Source organism: Gavialis gangeticus, unplaced genomic scaffold (genome assembly GCF_001723915.1).
Source record: "Gavialis gangeticus isolate Ggan-Ray unplaced genomic scaffold, GavGan_comp1, whole genome shotgun sequence".
Classification (NCBI taxonomy): domain Eukaryota; kingdom Metazoa; phylum Chordata; order Crocodylia; family Gavialidae; genus Gavialis; species Gavialis gangeticus.
The window spans coordinates 108,886,043-108,905,958 of NW_017729025.1; the positions used below are offsets into that span (position 1 = coordinate 108,886,043).

The window sequence follows — 19,916 nt, forward strand, 5'->3', positions numbered from 1 at the left end:
AGGTCCCTTCCGACCCTACTTCTATGATTCTATGAAATGTTGTCATCAGTAATATCTTAGGAAAATCCTCCATATCAATTAGAAGAGCAGAAGACAGAATTCTGGCTAGTAATGAAGCCATGTTTATATGGCACCAGTTCTATTAGACAGGACATGTCATAAGGATGCCTGACAACCAGCTCCCTAAACAAGTCCTACACTCCCCCAATGGTCACTGCTCTAGAGGTAGGCAAAAGAAGAGATTCAAGGACACCTTGAAGGCTAATCTCAACTGCCCACTTATTTAAAAAGATCAATAAAAATTATTAACATTTCCACCAATTATGCATGGAGTACTGCCACATATTGTGAATTTCTGAAAGATGATATATCCAAAATCTGAGTCATTTTGCAGGACTGCAGATGTTTAAAACGCTGAGTTTACTCTTTCTGAAGTGATGTTTAATAAATTTGAACCATCTACTTACCACCATCGTAAGTTTTAATAGAAGTTAGTTGTGCTAGTCAATTGGTTTTTGAACTCTCATTCTCCCACAAGCAGCAAGTCTATTTTAGTGTTATACAGCACCTATACATGTGCAGCGAAGCTGCTCCAATGTGCTGTAATTAATTAATCAAGTCTGCTGGAGCGTGGTAAATACTGTGCTCCAGCAGACTCCAGCATCACGTGTATCAGCATCCCCACACTGAAAAATGGTGCCATGGGTGCTTTAACTAAAGCTCGTTTGACAAGCTTTAGCTAAAGCACCCCCACCACCATTTTCCAGCACAAGAAAACTGATAGATGTGAAGCTCTGGGCACTTTAATCACAGTGACTCTCAGAGCCACTCTAATTAAAGTCCACCCCCACCCCTCACTCCCAGAGCACATGTATAAACACCTGTAGACTCTGGATTCAGGATGATTACACTTGGTATTTCCCAAATCAGGAAGATGAATTGCCTGTACTAAAGATACATTTTATTTTTTTTCCCCTAGCAAGGGTTTCATGGGACACTTAGAACAGAATTATTGCTAGATAAACCATACAAAGCTATAGGATCCTAGTCTTTCCATTCTAAAATTTAGCCTAATTAAGCTACTAGAAGACTTTTAACTTGGAGTATAATAATAATAATAATAATAATAATAATAATAATAATAGAATCTCTATCCACTTCTGTAGACCATGGCAGAGGGTAATGTAAAACACAGACAATATTACAAAATCGGTATTCTTTTTTCTTTCTTGGAAACAAATACTTTTAATATAGCCAAAGAAGATAAGAAGTGCTAAATTCCATTAATATTCAGCTTCCTAAACTTAAAAGGAACAGAGGTTTAAAACACTGTCAATAGGAGAATGTCAACATAAATATAAATATAATACAATATTTCAGGGTAGCTCTCATCCTCAACACACTGAACACTCTAAGAAGCTTTTGGGGTTTCTTTCTATCCTGTTTTTCTAACCATATGACCAACAAAGAGCCTTTAGATAGCAGTAACTTTCAAGGAAAATCATTATTTAAACAAAGTACTAAGTCCTCATGCAGAAATCATCATATAGAAGTGTGTATACCTTTGCACACACAAGGGCATAGCCATATTGGATATTTATGCATGCATGTGGTTATTACATGTCTGAAAATGTCTGAGCACAGTGCTTAATACTGCAGTGCCTGGTCTCCAAAGATATAATCATAGAAACTGTGCATTCAAATTTAATCTTGCAAATATCACGGGTCATTTTTTAACATCTGGTAATAGTTAGGATTTGAACTCATGACCTGAAAGTGAACAAGCTGTGCCCTAGTATCAGATACAGCCCGAACCACCCCATTTTCCTTTTAAATTATTTTCATTAAAATCTGAATGAATATTTTTCAAGATATGTGAGTGCAAAATAAAGAAAATAGGAATGTGATAGTTTAAAATGCATTTCGCACTGTTCCAGCCCTGAAAGGCTTTGTGCTTTAAGTGGAATTTTTGCAGGTCATTAGTTTATAATGTGAACCAGTGCCTTTGGGTATTTTGAAAGGGGGAAAAAAAAGCAACCCAAGTTATTTTGTTTAGAAATGCAGTTTCCTGTGCTGGTACAATCATGTATTGCAGCTGGAACTCCAGTTATATTTTATATGCATATATTTGGAGGCAGATGCTGTACTGAGTATCAATGTAACAGAGATACATCCTGTAGCTTTTTGCAAGGTGATCTGTTCCCTGTACTTGAGGTCTCAGTTCTCCTCAGTTAAACAAGCTCGACACAAAGTAGAAGGGTTTGTACCAGAAGCAAATTTTTAATTACCTAATCTTATTTTCCAATGTCTGAATTTCTCCTTTGGTTTTCTGGGTCTGGGAAAGGAAGCCTGCCACACGAGCAGTTTCCACTCCCCCTGACTGGTTTTCTGCTTCAATGCCTGTGACTGACACTCAGTTCTGCCTGAAGGACAAGGACAGAGCAGGGTACTGAGTGCCAATCAATGGATCATGCCACATGGTGTAATTGGAAAATACATTACTTCTGGAATAATATAGGGATATCACTCTTAATAGACAACTGCGGTTGCAAGCAATGTAATTTAGCAATATCAAACTGACATATTCATTTTATAAAACTGATTTAAAGAATCCCTAGGTCTGTGCTCATTAGAGATGAGTCTGAGCTACATATTTTGCACCCAGAGCTGAACTTCCCTATTCAAATCTTGGCGGCTGTTTAAGTTGCACTAATGCTCACTGAATTTAGAAACCATGGAAATCTTAAGAAAAAAACTTAAAATCCTCATTCAGTCTAAGGTCTTCTGTTTTGACCAAACTCATCCCTCACTGACCCAAGTTACTCAGAGGACCAAGTTAGTAAATATCATAGCTTGGACAATACGTGTAATCAGTGTTCATAAAATCAGTGTTCACACAACCATAAGCCACAGGCCATCTTGTATTACTGCATGTCTTCAAAATAAAAGGATTAATTTTTAATGAATATAATTCCTGAGGTTCTGATCTAATCAACTTGATTTCACTTGATTTCAGTGAGAGGCACTGCAGCCAAAAATTCTGAAATATAGGAGGGACAAAATCTATATTGTCAGCTGAATAATGATTACCTGAAGTTGCTCAAAGTAGAAAAATTCTGGCTCAGTGTCTTCTACATTCCTAAACCACAATGAAATGCAGGTCCAAGAAAGATTCCTGACTTCTTACATAATGGACATCTAGCATTATGTTCAGGCCCTAACAATCTATTTAAAGTGGTTAATGATGGTGATGCTGTGGATTTCAAAGGTGATCATTAGCTCAAACAACAAAATGAGACAACCACCAGGTTTCTCGAAGTACCATATCATTAAAGAAACAGGGAAAAAAAACAACCAAACACCCACCGACCTAACCTATTATCATTCCAGATGTGGAGGCCCTAGTCAAGTCTAAGTACTCACTGTCCTAGGTACTGTACATACACATAGTAACTGCCAGTTTCCGCCCCCAAAGATGTTATAATCTAAATAGGCAACCCAAGAAAAAGCAGCAGGGAAAATGAAAGTGAAGAGAACTGAAATGACCCACTCAAGGGTATGCAGAGGTTAAGGTGGTACTAGAAAGAGAACCCATGTCTCTGAGCTTGCTGGTCAGTATCCTACCCAGTGGACAAGGTTATCTCTCTTTATACTTGAAAAAGATTTCACTTTGCGAACTGAATTTGTTCTGCGAGATTCTGGAAGTTGACATACCTTTCAAAAGATAAGTGAACGTGCCTAGAAACTCTTCATATGTCTGCTCATGGCTATTGATAAACTGATCAAGGATGCTGTTTAATGGTTGCTTTTCCATGTTCACAACCCTGACAGTCAAACAGGCATATCAGTTGTGACAGGCTTCATCTGCAATAAAAAAGGAAAGCTGTAAACAGTGTGACTTTAAGACTTCTTTTTTTTCTACAGGAAGAAAACAAATTGGAGTTTAGGGAGTTTGAGGATTTGTTTGGGTTTTATTTTTAGACTACAAAAACAAGTTCTCTAACTTTCACAAGGCGGGTTAGCATTACAACGCCAAGAGTTTGTTCTTTCTGATGCTCCTGAACCCTTCAATAGGACTCTAAACTAGCACAGGAGTTTACCCATGAAAGGTCATTAGCCAGATCAAAGACACAGTTATTCCAGCTTTATTTAGGTGACAGGTCCTGGTTTGTCATCCTTGAAGACTAAACACTTGTATCCACAGAACAGGTATTTCCTGGGCAGGGGATGACATATGCCTTTCTCGAGACACCTTGGCAATGTGCTTTCTACTTTATTCTTGAGGATCCATGTCTAAGTAGTTTAGTATCACCGCCTATCCAACCCTGGCGGGAATTTTTTTGTTTGTTTTTGGGGCTTTTTTGCTAAAAGGGTGTTATTTAGTGTATATATAAATGGCATAATGCAGTAAGAGATAGATACCCAAGAATTTGATTGGATCCAAAAAAATAGTATAGTCACATTAGGACAGCACTTTGCCTAGGGCTAATAAGCCCTGTTGCAAAGCAGTGCATATCTGCCTGGGTGGATCACCAGTATAACACAGGTATGCTGTTTCTGGGATACTTACAGCTAGGTTGGGTACCTTTGCTCAGCACTACACTGTGCAACACAGGCATAGCCCAGAAGCTAGTCATTGTGTTGGACTGTATGATAGGTATACCTGTACAGTGGAAATCTGGACTTAATCCACCAGCTCATTTAACACGTGCATCTTGCACTATATCATCATAGCACTATATCATCAAAGCCCTATCTTGCACTATATCATCAAAGCATTGCACTATATCACAAAAGAATGTGTTGCTACAATTTTTATGCATACTGAGGAACTAGATAGGGATTGGGGTGCATTATTGAAGGCACTGTACACACCTAGGAAAGCATGGTCTCTAGCTGAAACACTGAACAAATGCTAAGAGCTAGTGCCCTGTCTAGCAGTGCACTACTTTCTGGTTTCTGGAAAGTAGTGCACTACTTTCTGGTTACCAACTATTACTTCCCAGCCCATCTCGATTGCCTCTACAAAGCATAAGAAAAACAACAGCCTCAAGGAAGCTCTGTTTCAGTGGTGTCCAAATTAATGTGTATAGCACTTCAGAAAGCTATGTAAAGTCCATTAATAATTGTAATAATCATAATTATAACAGCATTCAGTATACATAAGGGCCTGACTTCCAAAGGCTATAAGTCCAAGTTTAATAAACAGAAGTGTCATTTTGCATACATTTCTACAGTTCTGCATTCAAGAGGTAACTTAGTCACGTATATGAAAATACCACTTGTAGACACAATTGCAATAAATATTAATGACTATTAGATATGCTGCACGCTTTGTTTTTCATGCAGCCCTGGGCATCTTGACTCCTGTAAATCCAATACCTAATTTACAACAACAGTAAGAAATAGTTTATCAGACAAAACCCTGTATTCACTGAATCCAGTTGATTACAAACAAGGTAGGTTTTCAACCGTTATTTCGGATTCATAGTTAAAGCAGACTGAACAAGGAACACTCAAACCACAACAACAAAGTAAGCCATGTTTTTTCATGTCTTATCCTAACTTTGGTGTGCTGTTGACTGGCGGAAGAGATTATTGTTTTGAAGTTAAAAAATACACATGGCCCAAAATACACAACGCTTTTATAAAGTTTCACTAAAAACAAGCTAATATTAATCTCTCTAGGGACTGACTGAGCATATAAGCATTTACCAGACAGTCAAAGTAGTTTATGCAAATTCTAGTGGTTTTCAGAAGGAAGCAATGCCTTTTTTATTTTTCATTACTGTTCAGTTATTAGAGTCATTACTCTAAGTATATTTCTTTGTGCGAAAGACTAGGGGGCATTATAAGGTCTTTGTTAACCAACCTCATTCTTTAACAAGTAACTAAATAATAACTACAATAACTACCACAACAATGTCCCAACCTACCACAGTATCTACTAGGGAGCTCTCAGGGCTCCGCAAGTATTAATGAATTAAACTTCACAGTAATCCTGCAAGGTAGGTGCCGAAAATTAATATGCCCACATTATATATGGCAAAACAGAGGGTTTAAGCAATGCCAACAAGTCACCAGGAATAAAATGCCTGCTGTGTCAGCCCGTGAACTCCCCACTGCCCTCTGCAACTTTAATTATCACCTTGAGATACAGCTTCTGTGTCGGCTTGTAGTGTCATGCCCTCATAATCACTTGAGTGCTGCTGCCACCAGCAGAGCTCCACTCCCCACAGGGCCCAGCTGGAACAGGGCAGGAGCAGCTCTGAAGCTCTCCCCATCCCGAGGTGAGCCACGGACAGAGGGGACACCAGCAGCAGCAGGCTTAGGGGGTGGGGGGAATGGAAAGGAAGAGAGGTACCACTGAGCACAGAGGGGAAGGGACAGGGTGCCAAGAGTGCGGAACAGGGTTTTTATCTACTTTGGGGACTTAAAGTCTTCAGCTGCTGTTCCCGTGGCATGGTCTAAAAGGCAGGTATGACTGCATCATTGCACCCATTCTGGATCTGCCTAGTGGCGACGTGTAGGGGGTGCCCAGGGGAGACATGTGCATCCCCTGACAGTGCTGATGCACCCCCTGACAGCCAGTGTTCCTGGGCAGGGGGGACAGGTGAGAGCACTGGTGCCCACCCTGAAAGTGCCACCCAGGAAGTGGGGGTGCCAGAAGCGTTCCCCTTGTGGCCAATCATGCTCATCCAGAAGTAGCAGCGCACCTGGAAGTGTCACCGGTGCACTGCAGCCACTTGCAGGTCAGCAAGATCAGCTGCAGTGGGACCCCCCACCCCCCGGTTGCTGACTGTTGGGGGCATGTGCCCCACCCTGACTCAGGAGGTACCAGTCACCCATGGATCTGGCCCTGAGTGCACAGGGCATTCCACTCTAAGTTTGAACGTGTTCTGTAGCAAAAGTTGCAGGGCAGCAGTGGCACAAGGCCTGAGCACAAAATCTTAGTTCTAGGTCCATCTTTACAGTTGGAGAGAAGATGAAATATTGACTCCCATGGAAGGATGCCCAGCCAAATACTACTGATAAAATATCAGACCCCAGCTTCATGAAGAATTAATTGTGGGTGCCAAGGACAAAAAGTGAAATATACTCTGCCTTAAATCTCAGTAAAAAAAAAACCTTAACAAGTAAATAATCTCAAAAGACTTAATGCAACCTAGTTTCATTGTCCTGGGCCTGACCTATGTATCTCCCATCAGACCTAAGGTGCATAACATGCATTCATTACAGGGACAAATGCAACTGATTCTAGTCCTGCTTGTTAAAAATGTGAGAGAAAATTTCCCAGCAATTTCCAAGCTTGACAAAAAGGCACTTCTTTCTCAGGTTTCTCTGGAGAAGAATGGACTAGATGCTTACCTTGCTTATAGCCATAAATCTCTAGTAGCTCCACTGAAATCAACAGTTACTCCAGATTTACAGGAGTGTAAATGTGATCAGTTTTGCTTTACCTACACTAAAGCTTAAAATGTTCATTTTGGCTACAGAAATGAAATATGTAATTTGAACAATTCATAAATCCTGCCACTTTTACTAGAACTTTGCTATTTTAGTGAAGAATTTAAATCTAGAAACCCAACAATAAAACTAGAGAGGGCCCAAAGATACAATAAAAGCCCAAGGATGGTTCAATAAATTTGCATGGGGTTGTCCCCAGTCTCTCTCTCTTGGAAATAGCATATGATGAGCAAGATGAGTCAAATGGATCCTCATTAAACATTAGGTTCCATCAAGCACAATGGACTTCCAGTTTTTCACACAATGAAAGATACAGATAGTTTTGCACTTGGGTTCCACACCCATGATCTCCTCACCCTAATTCCAGGTGCCCTGCAGAAGTGTTGACTTCTATGTCATGTTGGTCTAGATGATGAAAAGCAATGGATCTGACACTTTGAGGAATTTCAGCACTCTCAAAATTAACAGATTGTTTTTAGCTGATAATTTGTTAGGAAAACTGTGATAACTCTTTTTTCTAATCTGTATGTCTATTTATTAAGATTCTTATATGGGCTCATTTTTATTCTAGTTGACAATCTGTTACATCCTTTCAATTTCAGTCCCAAGTGTCTCTCAATAAAGCCTAGTGGTTGTCAAAATGTGTCAACCTATGCAAAAGTTTTGTGGTGTGAACAAGGGAAACCAGACAAGCCAACATTTTCATTTATGAGCTACACTACATTTGAAACTGTCCTAAAAATGAGTAAGTCCAGGACATAAATGCAATTCACACTATGCAGCAGACATTAGAGATGAACTTTCTACTAACTTCAAATTCTGCACCTCCTGATTCTTGAGAATCACTCCAGATTTATAAGTTTGATAGGCTCTATTCTCAGGATATTTCTTTTAAATAAATGATTTATTTATATGCCTTTTGAAAGGCATAACCAGCCCACCTGAAGAACAGACAGAACAAAACAGGAAGTTTGTAGTCACCGTTGTCATCCACCCTAACTGATCCCATGCAAGACAAGGAACAACTCCTATTGAACTCAAGACCCTACCTTGCAGGAGGAAAAAATAGACTGCAGAAGGAATGGGGCCCATATAGGGCCTTTAAGGCTAGGGACAGACATTACACATAAACTGGTTTAAGTGATCAAAAACTAGTTTAAACCTGTAATAGAACAGACATTCAGTGCACATAAACCACTTTGAAAATGGCTGAAACCAGTTTGAGATTAATCTAGCTGAATGTAGTATTAGACTTAAATGATTTGGGTCAAACCAGTTTATGCAATGTCTGTCCCAGGCCCCTTGCTGATCTAAGTTAAACCAGAGACCTCTGGCTGCTGGCACTGCCGCTGGCCTCTGTTTGGAGCCGGTGGCTAAATAAGCCCCCTCCAGGCAGGAGGGGGCTGGCTTGGAGCACAGAGCAGCAGCTGCGGCCGTGCTAGGCAGACCCCAATGCAAATGCAGTGCCAGTGGTCAGCAGCCAGCATCCAAATAAGCCTCCTCCTGCCCAGCAGGGGCTTGCCCCAAGCACAGAGTGGCTGCCAGCACTGAAGCAGGGTCTGCCTGGCACAGCTGCAGCCGCCGCTCTGTGCTCCCGGCCAGCATCCCAATAAGCCTCCTCCTACAAGGAGGGGGCTGACCTGAGCACAAAGCAACAGCAGGAGCCAGGCCGGGCAGACCCCACTTCAACGCCGATGGCCGCTCCATGCTTGGGGCAAGCCCCCACTGGGCAGAAGGAGACTTATTCAGATGGCCACCGGCAGCACATCAGGGTCTCTCCAGCCCAGCTGCAGCTGCTGCTAGGCCTGTGGTTGGGGTCAGTGACTGAATAATCCTCCTCCTGCCCGGAAGGGGCTTGCCCTGCGCACAAATCAAGCAGTGGGGGCCATACCCATCCCCACCTGGCAGGTGGAACAGCAAGCAGTGAATGAGTGACAGTGATAGGCAGCAGCCTGTCACCACTTCACAGAGCATGAGCCCCTTCCCAGCAGCGCCACTCTGCAGGCCTGGCACAGCTGTTGGGAGTATGGCAGCATTGCGGGTGTCCTTGCAGGGCTCTGGCCTGCTCTGGACCTCAATGCTGCCGCAGCTCTGCCGGCCCGGCAGCACAGCGCAGTGCCCCAACCAGGAAGCGGCTTGCTCCCCCATTTTACGACAGGGGCTGCTGCCCCCAACAAGGGCCCTGCCCCCTCCTGCTGCAGCAGCGGGGCGGGGACACAGCCAGGCAGGGAACCTGGGTGGGGGAAGGAAGCGCAGCAGCGAGGGTGGGCAGACTGGGCTCAGTAGAGGGAAGACTAACTCTCCACCCTGCCCCTCTCTGCCTCAGAGGCCATGGTGCCTGCTGCTGCAGCAGCAAGGGGGGAGCGCTCAGCAGACCCAGCTCAGGTCCCTGCAGGTAAGATAGAGAGAGGGAATGAAACCCCTCCCCGGCCAGTTCAACCTGGGTTGGCCATGCCTCCCCACATTGCTTCCCTGCAACCGAGGGCCTGCTCTAGCGCTCCTGGCCTGAGCAACTTCAGCTGCGTGCCTGCATTGCCTCTGTCCATAGCAAATGTTTGTCCTGTTACAAACCAGTTCTGCCTAGGCAGGTTAGACTAACCTGCAAAGGCTGAATCAATTCAGGCTCCAGCTTTTTGAATGTCTGTCCCTAGCCTAAGTGCTAGGTCACCAGATAAAATACGGATCTAGTTGACAGTGACCAAAAATCAGTCACACAACAGTTGTTTGACAGCCTATGTGAAATGCACTGGTGAATCAGTCCAGTTCCAAGTGGATCAGTGTCCACTATTGCTGACACTATTGCCATTAATTATATTTTTCCTTATTGGAGTTGCAAAGGAGTTCTGAAGTTTTTCATGGTGGGAACAGGATGTCAAAGACTCCTGAACCCTACCCTTACGTTGGAAGCTCTGCATAGTAAAAGAGAGAAGAGTTTCTGAAAATGGTACTTTTAAGAAGCTGTATATTCTTCCTTCTTCAAAATTTGCATTTCTTTCCCGCTCATCCATCCAAGTTACTGTATTTAGGTTTCTTGAGGCCATCACTCATTAAGACTTGCCGATCATCTGCAGATTGTGCAGAATCAATTCTATTTCCCAAAATGTAGTCTTCCTCCCAGCTGTCTAAACCAAACCAAAAATGTCTGCACTGAATCACAGAGGCAGGTCAGCTGAGTATTAGCATGATTTCAATTACACAGTTATTAATTCCATTAAACAATGAAAAATGTAGTAGCTGTGAAATGCTGGCTTCCTATTTCACACTATATTCTTGAGCACTGGTTTGTCTTTTAAAATTATTATATATTTTTTAAAACCAATAAAAGGAAAATGAACTTTCAAACTTTTAAACTGAGACAGCATCATTAATCAACACAGAAAACGCCTACACAATTTTACTATTCAAAAAGAAATAATCCACTGCTGCATCACGTGGCATAGACTTTTTGAGAATCGTGCAAAGGGGAAGTCATGTTTTAATGCTCTGAGCTTGGATCTGTCAAAAATCATCCTCATTAAGAACTGGTTATTCATTACTAAAGTCATTTATTGAATACTCTTGATGTAGATGGAATGCATACCAAAATATATAGTCACTGTCCTAAATCTAAATGTGAATGTGTTAGACTCACTGCAACTGTCTCATGCACTATCTAGCTCATAATATATTTCCCTGCAGTCACTGTACTATTTTTATCTGACTCAGTCATTGTTTTCTATAGCACCCTGAAATACCCAGTTCCAAAAAACAGCTCATAAAACCAAAATCTATTCTTATCTAGTTAAGGTGACAGAGATAAGCAGCTTATGCTCCTAAAGCACATTTCATCCATAAAGCTCATACACTATGGTCTTGCAACAATAAGATCTGAGTTCCAGGGACTCCCTTTGGGCAAGGTAAAGGAAAAATAGGCTCCATAGGTCTGCTACTTCCCTTCTACATGCAGTTAGGCAGCACAGCGTGGGAAGCAGATAAAGCCTTAGACATGTGGCAGTGTTGGCAAACTTACTCTATACCAGATGTAGTATCCAAAAACTGTACTCTCTTCCTAGTGCAGCAGGCTCACCTGAAATTAAATTCTACATCCCCAAGTCTACTATACTACACTATACTACTCTACTACTATAGTATACTATACACTATACTAGTATAGTATACTAGTATACTAACTATACTACTCTACTACTATACACTATACTACTATACTACTCTATACCAGGTGTAGTATCCAAAAACTGTACTTTCTTCCTACTGCAGCAGGCTGACCTGAAATTAAACTCTACATCCCCAAGTCCCCAAATGCCTCCCTCCCAAGCTACTGCAGTGGGTTACTTACCCCCTATAAAGCAATCCCAGCATAATGCCAGTCTGCCCCTAATAACAGTACCATAAAATCCCATAGACTGTTAGACAGACTTGTGCGGGCTTACTGAGATTGGTGAACACAAACACCATTGCTCATGTGGGTGTCATGGGCCCTATCTTACCATTAGAACAGATTCTCATTTCACTTGAATAGTTGGAGCCAGCACTCTGGCAACAAAGGTATCTTATCTGAATTCTGTCCCACTGTCATGTTACTGTTCAATTTACTGATGACCATGAAGTCCTCATTAGGTACAGATTTGCTACATTATAGCAATAAATAATGAGATAATACTATTGTAGGACATAACTAAACATGGGTCTAAAAAGAAGTGCAATTAGCAGGTAAGACAGAAAAAACATGCACTATCCATACTATTTCCAGCCTGTGCATGAGCCCAGAAATATCAGGAAGAAACTTCACAGAAAGTAGTGCTCCATCCTGCTTAGCAAGCACAGCAGTCACTATGCCATTTAGTTGTCCTACATCATTCAGCCACTAGATGGTTCTACATGCTGTACAGCAGGGGTGTCATACAGCCCACAGGCTAGATTCAAAACGCAGAACCTCTCTGGCCCACCAAACTACCAGGGGGCATCGGAAGTTGGGCCCTTTGCTCCAGTGGGCATGGAAGCCAAAATTGCTGTTCCTGGACGTCACACCACTGCTGCCAGACTATGACCCTCCTGCCCCCTGTGCCACAACCTCCACCCCCAGACCGTGCACCACCCTCGCTGCAGCCTGCGCCCCCATTGCCACCAAACCCTGAACCACTCCCACTGATGCCTGCACCACAGCCACTGCCACTGAGGCTACTGCAGCAGGCCATATGGCCCAACTTTGATCTGGCCCACAAGGAGTACCATGGTCCAGTTCTAACCTGAGACCCAAGTAGTCTGACACCCTGCTGTGCAAAATTCAAGACAAGATGTGAGGAAAGAAAACAAAGGCAGAACTCAGACTAAGTGGGCATCTGTGTGTCTATGCAGCTAACACTGTTTTATTTAATACTTTCTGTTTAAGAAAGGAGTACAGAATCCTACATATCATAGTATGATACTGTACCTTGAGGGGAGGGGATAAAAAGGGTGTAAGTGGGTGATCCTTAAGAATCCCAGTTTCCTGAAGAGGAACAAAGTGTTCTTTAAAGACGATGGTAAGAAAATTACATTCCTGTTCTGTATGTTGACAAGTTGGCTGGATGTTTGCAGACTTACACTTTTAAAAGGAAACATATCAGAAGACATAATCATTGTCTTAAGGAGATAACATTAAATCTATTAGACATCCCTGCCTTGTAACCTGGCCTTCTCTCCCTATCCCCTCACCCCCCATCTCCTCCCCTCCCACCACCTGTAATGAGACAGCAGCTCCTGGAATGAACTTCAAAGAAGAAAGCTCTGGTTATACGCAGGTGCAGGTCAACTGAACAGTATGAACAAGATCAAAGCTCAGATGTTTCAGTTACAAATGAGAACTACTTTCAAATGATTCATGGATGTTTTGGATGCTTCTCACAAGAACTGTCAATTCAAAGTAGTTATCAAGAGTACAGGGCCTGATGTTGATCCCACTTAAGTCACCCAGAAGCTTGCCACTGACTTCAATGGGAGGAAGAGTAGGACTTTGAATGAACACTCACGCCAGTTTGCCTGAATGGGAGCTGTATAGATACATTAGTGCAATATTTGGTCTTAGGTCTGAACTGTATGATACTGTCAAGACTCTGGGCCCAGCTACCACTGCCTTGTAGACGCACTGCTAACTGCCAACAGCTTTAGCTGCAGGTAAAACGTATTGAGCTTGCTTGATTAGGGAAATACTGTATGAGTTAAGCACCTGATAAATTGTAACAAATGGCAGTGACAGTGCTGTTTTAAAGACAATCTAGGGACCTGCTACGAGGGTAACATTTCCTGTTCACATTTGTTCTTCTAAAAGACAGCAACCATAATCCCTTGGAGTGCAATCTTCTCAGATTATGCAGCTAAAGACAGGTAGGGGTTCTCAGCTTTGGTATGAGGCCTCTAAAGAAAACTCATCTTCTTCTAAAGCTAAGGTTAGAGGACACTGCTTTGCCTGTGTCTGTACTGAATGCCCAGTAAGGCAGGGCTTAAGGTCCCTGTCCTCCTGTCTTTAGATCCTTAGATGAGACACAAAGCTGAAATCCTGATCAGAAGTCACTGAGTCTCCCCATGCTACCTTTCACCAAAGCTAAAGTCTCAGCCCCAGGGTCCCGGCTAAATTCCAGGGATTTACATTCCAGCTGTCTCCAACAACATACCCTCCCAATTGAATAACTAGCCTTGACTCTGTGCCAGCCTGCCACCACATATTGTGTACAGTTAGTGAGCTGAGGAGTTACATCTCAGAAGTGACTGCATGTCAGTGGCTAACAATATGTTTGTGACATTTGTCATCTGTCCAGTCAAAAGTTTGGAAATATTTGAGATGAAGAAAATTTAAGATGTTAATTTAAATGAATACTGGTGGAAGAAAAAAAACAGTTCATTCAATATGCTTCCAGATTATTGAGTGAGCAGGATAAGACATGCCACATAAATTACTTTTATTAAACTACAAGATTTAAAGGAATGGATCTCTCAATTGAATACTATCTGTACATAGTTTTGTGCCTTTAACTGTCAAATAAACTGACACAATTTTGTACCTCATTTTTCTGACCTCCCTAGTAGGCAAGTTATTCCAGAACCGCTTACTCCAAGATTTCTTGTCCCTTCCTCTACAGCCACTGATCACAGTTGGAGAAAGAGGAGCACTAGATGGACCACTATTCGTATCAAATAGAAATTTCTTTTTAGTGGCATTTTGTTGCAGGACAAGTTTAACTTTTCTGTCCTCTGTACCAAAGTAATCATATCAGACAGTCAATTTTCTAAAGATAAGGCACGCTAACTGACAGAGGGAGAGTAAGATGAACCTAAAATATTAGGCCAGACACAAGGAAAAAAATCTCAATTTTCTTTTGAAATTTGTATGTGATTTCTGCAGCTTGACTACCTTGTCTTTTGATCACACAAACTAAAGAGGGTCAGGCTGGGTCAATACTTGGATAGGAAACTGGCAAACACCATGAAGGTACTGCTGAAAATAGATATAAATTTGATGTGTATGCAGCCGAATTTTGGGCAAGTTTGATTCTGGCTCTGAACATTGTGGTACAAATCCCCCGTTACTAGGGGGATCTCCTCCCTGTGGCAGAAATAAGCTGCTATGCCTGTCAGAGGATACTGTTGTGGGATGTGTCAAATTTCAAGTAAGAACAAACCCACAGTCCTATCTGCATTATGGTGATTAAAGATTTCATGATGCTTTTCATAAGAAATCAGTACATTTACCCTGATATACTGACCACATTCCACTTCACGCTCTTCCTGTTTAAATCCCCATTGCAATTTCAAATACCAGACTGTCCTAACCTATTTTGCAAAGTTACTGTGTGATGTAAAACAGCTGCTGTGTTCCCCTTTCAGAGGCTTCTGTATTTCAGGAGTAGATATAGCGATGCCCTGCCAACCACAGAAGGGGGCTGAGGCAGCTGTGAATTCTGTTTCTTCTTCTTCCACTTACTCACTATGTGACCCTCTCTTTGCCCTGAAGCTCCCTCCCTCACTTCCCCCTGTAAAAGCAATAGTCTCAGAGGAGCTAAAAGGCTAATTAGTGTTTGCTGGAAAAGTGCTCTGAGCAAGTCTGATGAAAGATGCAAGAAAAGTGTACAAAGCAGTATTCTTCTTTTAGGCCCTAATCAAAGAGATCATTGAAGTCAATTGAAAAGCTTCCTTTTACTTCAGTGGGCTTTGAATCAGACCTCCAGCCAGACCTCACTCCTTGGGTTGCATGCATTTACTGCTTCCTTTGTTCAGGTTCAATGTCATAATCTAATTGTAGCCTGTGAATTCAAAGGAAAAAAATAATATGCAGGTCAAAGTGGGTTTTCTACTGAGTCTGTAGAAATTCAACTTCCCGTTTTGTTTTGTTTTTTAACTCAGCAGTGACTTTAGTTTTTTATAATTTTTTTTACAAAAATGTCAGTTCAAAACCCCTGCTAAAGATGAAGAACCCACCAAGCTGAGTACTGTACAAATATCGGAGAACAATTAGTGCCTGACCAACAGATTTTACAATCTAAACGAGCAAACGTGTACTGTTAGTATGGCCTGAAAGAGTTAAAACTTCTAAAGGTACAAGCTAATGGGCTGCTTTTTTGTACCATCTGAAGTGAAAAACAAAACAAAACAAAAAAACGGTCACAGCCAGTTAGCCACATTAAATGAGTGCTCAGGAACACATCTGCAAGCTAAGCATATAGACCCCCCCCTCCCCTTTGCCTGGTTGCTTCTCTATGCCACAGCCCCCTGTGCAGTCAGAGAAGATTCCATAAAGTGCTGATATTCGATTCCCTGTTACAAAGAAAGATTTCAGGAGAAAGAGAAACACTCCATCAGCCAGGTAGGTCCAATACGTTCATTGTCTTGCCCAAGTAAACTTGGGTGCTGAAGTTATGGAAACTTTGAGTCTGCACACTTCATTTACTGGGTGGTTTACAGTTGCCTAGATATCCAGATGGGAATCTGATCAGGCAGAATGTGGAAACTACATTTGTTTTTCAACCTAGAAGTCTTGGGGGTGTGATTTGGGCACTAGTTCCATCAGGAAGAAGGCTGGGGGGGTGTACACACAAATGCTGCATTGGCAGAACCACTGGAGAGGAAAACAAATATAATCTTGCAAATAGCTTTTTAATTCCTGCACTAAACATCTATGTTTGTGCCAAGTTACCAATGCCTGCAGAATGACGGGAGAATTTGATAAGCAGCAGTGAGCTTTGACTAGTAAGACTTATTGTTACCCTGGCACCTTTTTTTCTGAGGGAGTCAAATCATAGCTATGCAATTAGCAAACACACTGGTTTCCAAACCTTCTCATGACTAAAAGATTAGTCAGAATGCTTTGCTAGCATTTCTGGAATCAAATCATTTGTTATTTGTTAATATCCTGACAGCTGCCATAAATTTGTGAATAAGGGTGTGGATACTAGAATTTTCTGAATATTGGCATAAATTATTACTCACTGAAAATTCATGTTAAATAATGATGTTTGTTTTCCTTTATTCTCTATTTAAAATGTGTCAGTTGCCTAATCAGTAGGCAGAAACAAAACCATGTGACTTAGATGACTGATCAATTAGCATATACAGTCAAAGAGAACAATCAGAAAAACATTGACGTCCAAAACTTGTTCATCCCAAACTTTCCATTTTTTCCTTAGAGCCATCTCTCTGTTTCTCCCACCCTTCTTCTCTCTAGGGAATATTTCTATGGAGCATTCCTAATCCATTACCTTCTCCTCTGTCAAAATCGAATCCAAATCCATTGTCTCAAATCGCTTCGGATCCAGCCACTCAATCCTTCCTACAAGAAACCTGTCTGTCACTTACTTATGGAACTGCTCACTTATGTGTAGTGGAAGAGAGATCTAATGCTGGCATATAAGATCTCTGAAACCAAACCTAGGAACTGCTGTTGGGAGATAACAAAAGATACATGCTGTTGGGAGATAAGAAAAGAAACATGTAGCTAATATACCTTGTGCCCACCAAGATGTGCGTCTATCACCACCTTCAATTCATTTCAGTCATGTCTTTCCCCAAATTCCTAATCTAGGTTTGTCTGTAACTTACACTCTTCAGAAAAGACATGTATACTGTTTTATATTTGGAAGGTAATTTGCAAAACTGTGGATGCTATAATAATAAGATTGGTACGGTATAGGTATTTTTATGGTGCATATATGAAGGTAAAATTAACGGTAAAACCATGATTAAATCACTTTGGCAACAAGTTCAGAGAATTTTCTCCCTCCTCCCCAAAATGTGCCTAAGAAATGCTGTACCTGCAGTATGGAAGATCTACCATTTTTCTGAGGCCCCTGAAATAATGAGGCAAAGAAACCACAAAGCAAAAGGCAGAAAAAATATTAGCCAGTAAGCCTAAGTTACAGCTTCCTCTTTTAAAAACACTGTCCTTTGAGTAGCCAGAGACAGGCAGAGAGGATCTTTGTCTAACGTCCAGCGTGAAGGCTACCAATTCTAATACGGGAAAATTCACCTTTGTACAAAGGCCAGCCCGGGCTAACTGCATTCATGTAAGCCATCAAAAGAAAGATCACCAGCTCAAATGATCCATAGGGTCCATGGCTGAATTTCACCTACAGTACAGGGCCTTGATCTTTTTGCACAGCCGTATCAGCTTTGAGAAGGCTGTCAAATCCTGGGAAATCTACAACCTTCAAGCTAAAGCAACAGAGTTACCCAGCAAACAGAAACAGATTTTGAACTCTGTCTAGGACTGTGCTACAGAAATCCCAAAGGAGATGGTGGAAGTCCCACTCAGCATTGCCACTCCTCATGGTTTTAGGGTCTCCTACTACATAGTTTTTTCCTTAAGGCCTTAACACCCATAGTTGTGTGACCACAGAAGGATGTCAGCTTTCAGTGAGGTTGTTTTATCAGTGCCAGTTAAGGGCTGAAACCATGAACCCTAAAGCTTTCAGCACTAAAAAAAACCTAGTAGTTCCTCCCCTTTCCTGCCCCCCACAAATCTCATGACTTTTAAACTGAATTTCATGACCTTTTCATCTCCTGTTTTCTGAACTGTCAAAACAAGCAAAATAACTTGAGGAACAATTTGGAAACATATAGCACAATCCTGCTGTAGGAAAAGGGAGCCACAATCCCAAGGGGGGTAATGCATTATTTAGCACCATTTCCCAGACTGGTTTATCGTCATCATTAGTTATTATCATCATCATCATCAGAGAAGTAGACCTAATAGAGAATGCCTTGCCTTGCCTTGTCTGATTAAAAGACATTGCCCGAAGAAATCCTTGCCTCCTGCATCATTTCTGGACCACCACCACCACATTGCTGTCACGCTGCTTTCATCACCATCATCATTTAAAAGTTATTCTCATTTATAATGATGGTTATCATGTCAGAGTTATGGTTACATTCAAGGTACTGTCATTTTAAAGTTATGATCACTATTATATTATCTAATAATAATAGCATTAGAAGTAGTACTAAAAACCATAACAATAATAATGATGATGATAAAATAACATCAATAATAATAGGAATAATATCAATAATACTGGCAATATCTGCAATAATATAAATAATACCTACAATAATATCAATAAAATCCACAATATGCCTATCACTAATAATAATGGTTAAAAAAAAATAGTAATATCAGATACCCCAATAATATCCATTATATGTATATCAATAATAATATCAGAAACACCAATAATATGCATAATATGCAATCGATAATAATAATGTTGGAAACACCAATAATAATAATAATAATAATAATAATAATAATAATATTGGAAACACCAATACTATCCATAATACACTTATTATTATGAATAATATCAGAAACACCAATAGTATGTGTATCAATAACAATAATGTTGGAAACACCAAAAACAATAATAATAATAATAATAATAATAATAATAATAATATTGGAAACACCAATGCTATCTGTAATATACATATTCATAATATCCGAAGCACAAATAATATCAGTAAAATGCATAATAATAATAATGTTGGAAGCACCAATAATATCAATGATGTGCATGTTATTATTATTACATTATTAATAATAATAATAGTGTTATAATATTATTATCATATTATTAATAATAATAATAGTGTTGGAAACACCAGTAATATCCATAATATGCCTATCAATAAAAACAATAGTGTCGGAAACACCAATAATATCCATAATAAGCATATCAATATTAATCATATTGGAAATGCCAATACTAATATTCATAATAATGTCAGTAATGATGTCAATAACATCAATAACAGCACGCATGATCATATTAGTAATGACAATAACAATTATGATGATGCTGATCATGTCAAGGGAGACTTTAGCCGCAGGCACTGCCACAGCCCAGTGCCCGGCCGCCACCGGGCTCAAAGCCGCCGCCTACCCCTCGGCGCAGGCTGGCAGCAGGGCCCCTCCCCCCACCCCC

The 19,916-nt window shown here is 41.0% G+C and overlaps 1 protein-coding gene across 1 annotated transcript in view; it reads right to left on the bottom strand.

Moving 5' to 3' along the window:
• Positions 1 to 4,142, bottom strand: part of CUNH11orf74 (chromosome unknown C11orf74 homolog) — a 56,039-nt gene extending 51,897 nt beyond the window's left edge. The window contains exon 1 of the mRNA XM_019519377.1: positions 3,715 to 4,142. Coding sequence (XP_019374922.1) covers positions 3,715 to 3,814 — 100 coding nt within the window. The 5' untranslated portion in view covers positions 3,815 to 4,142. The remainder of the gene's footprint in view (positions 1 to 3,714) is intronic.
• Between the last annotated feature and the right edge of the window lie 15,774 nt (positions 4,143 to 19,916).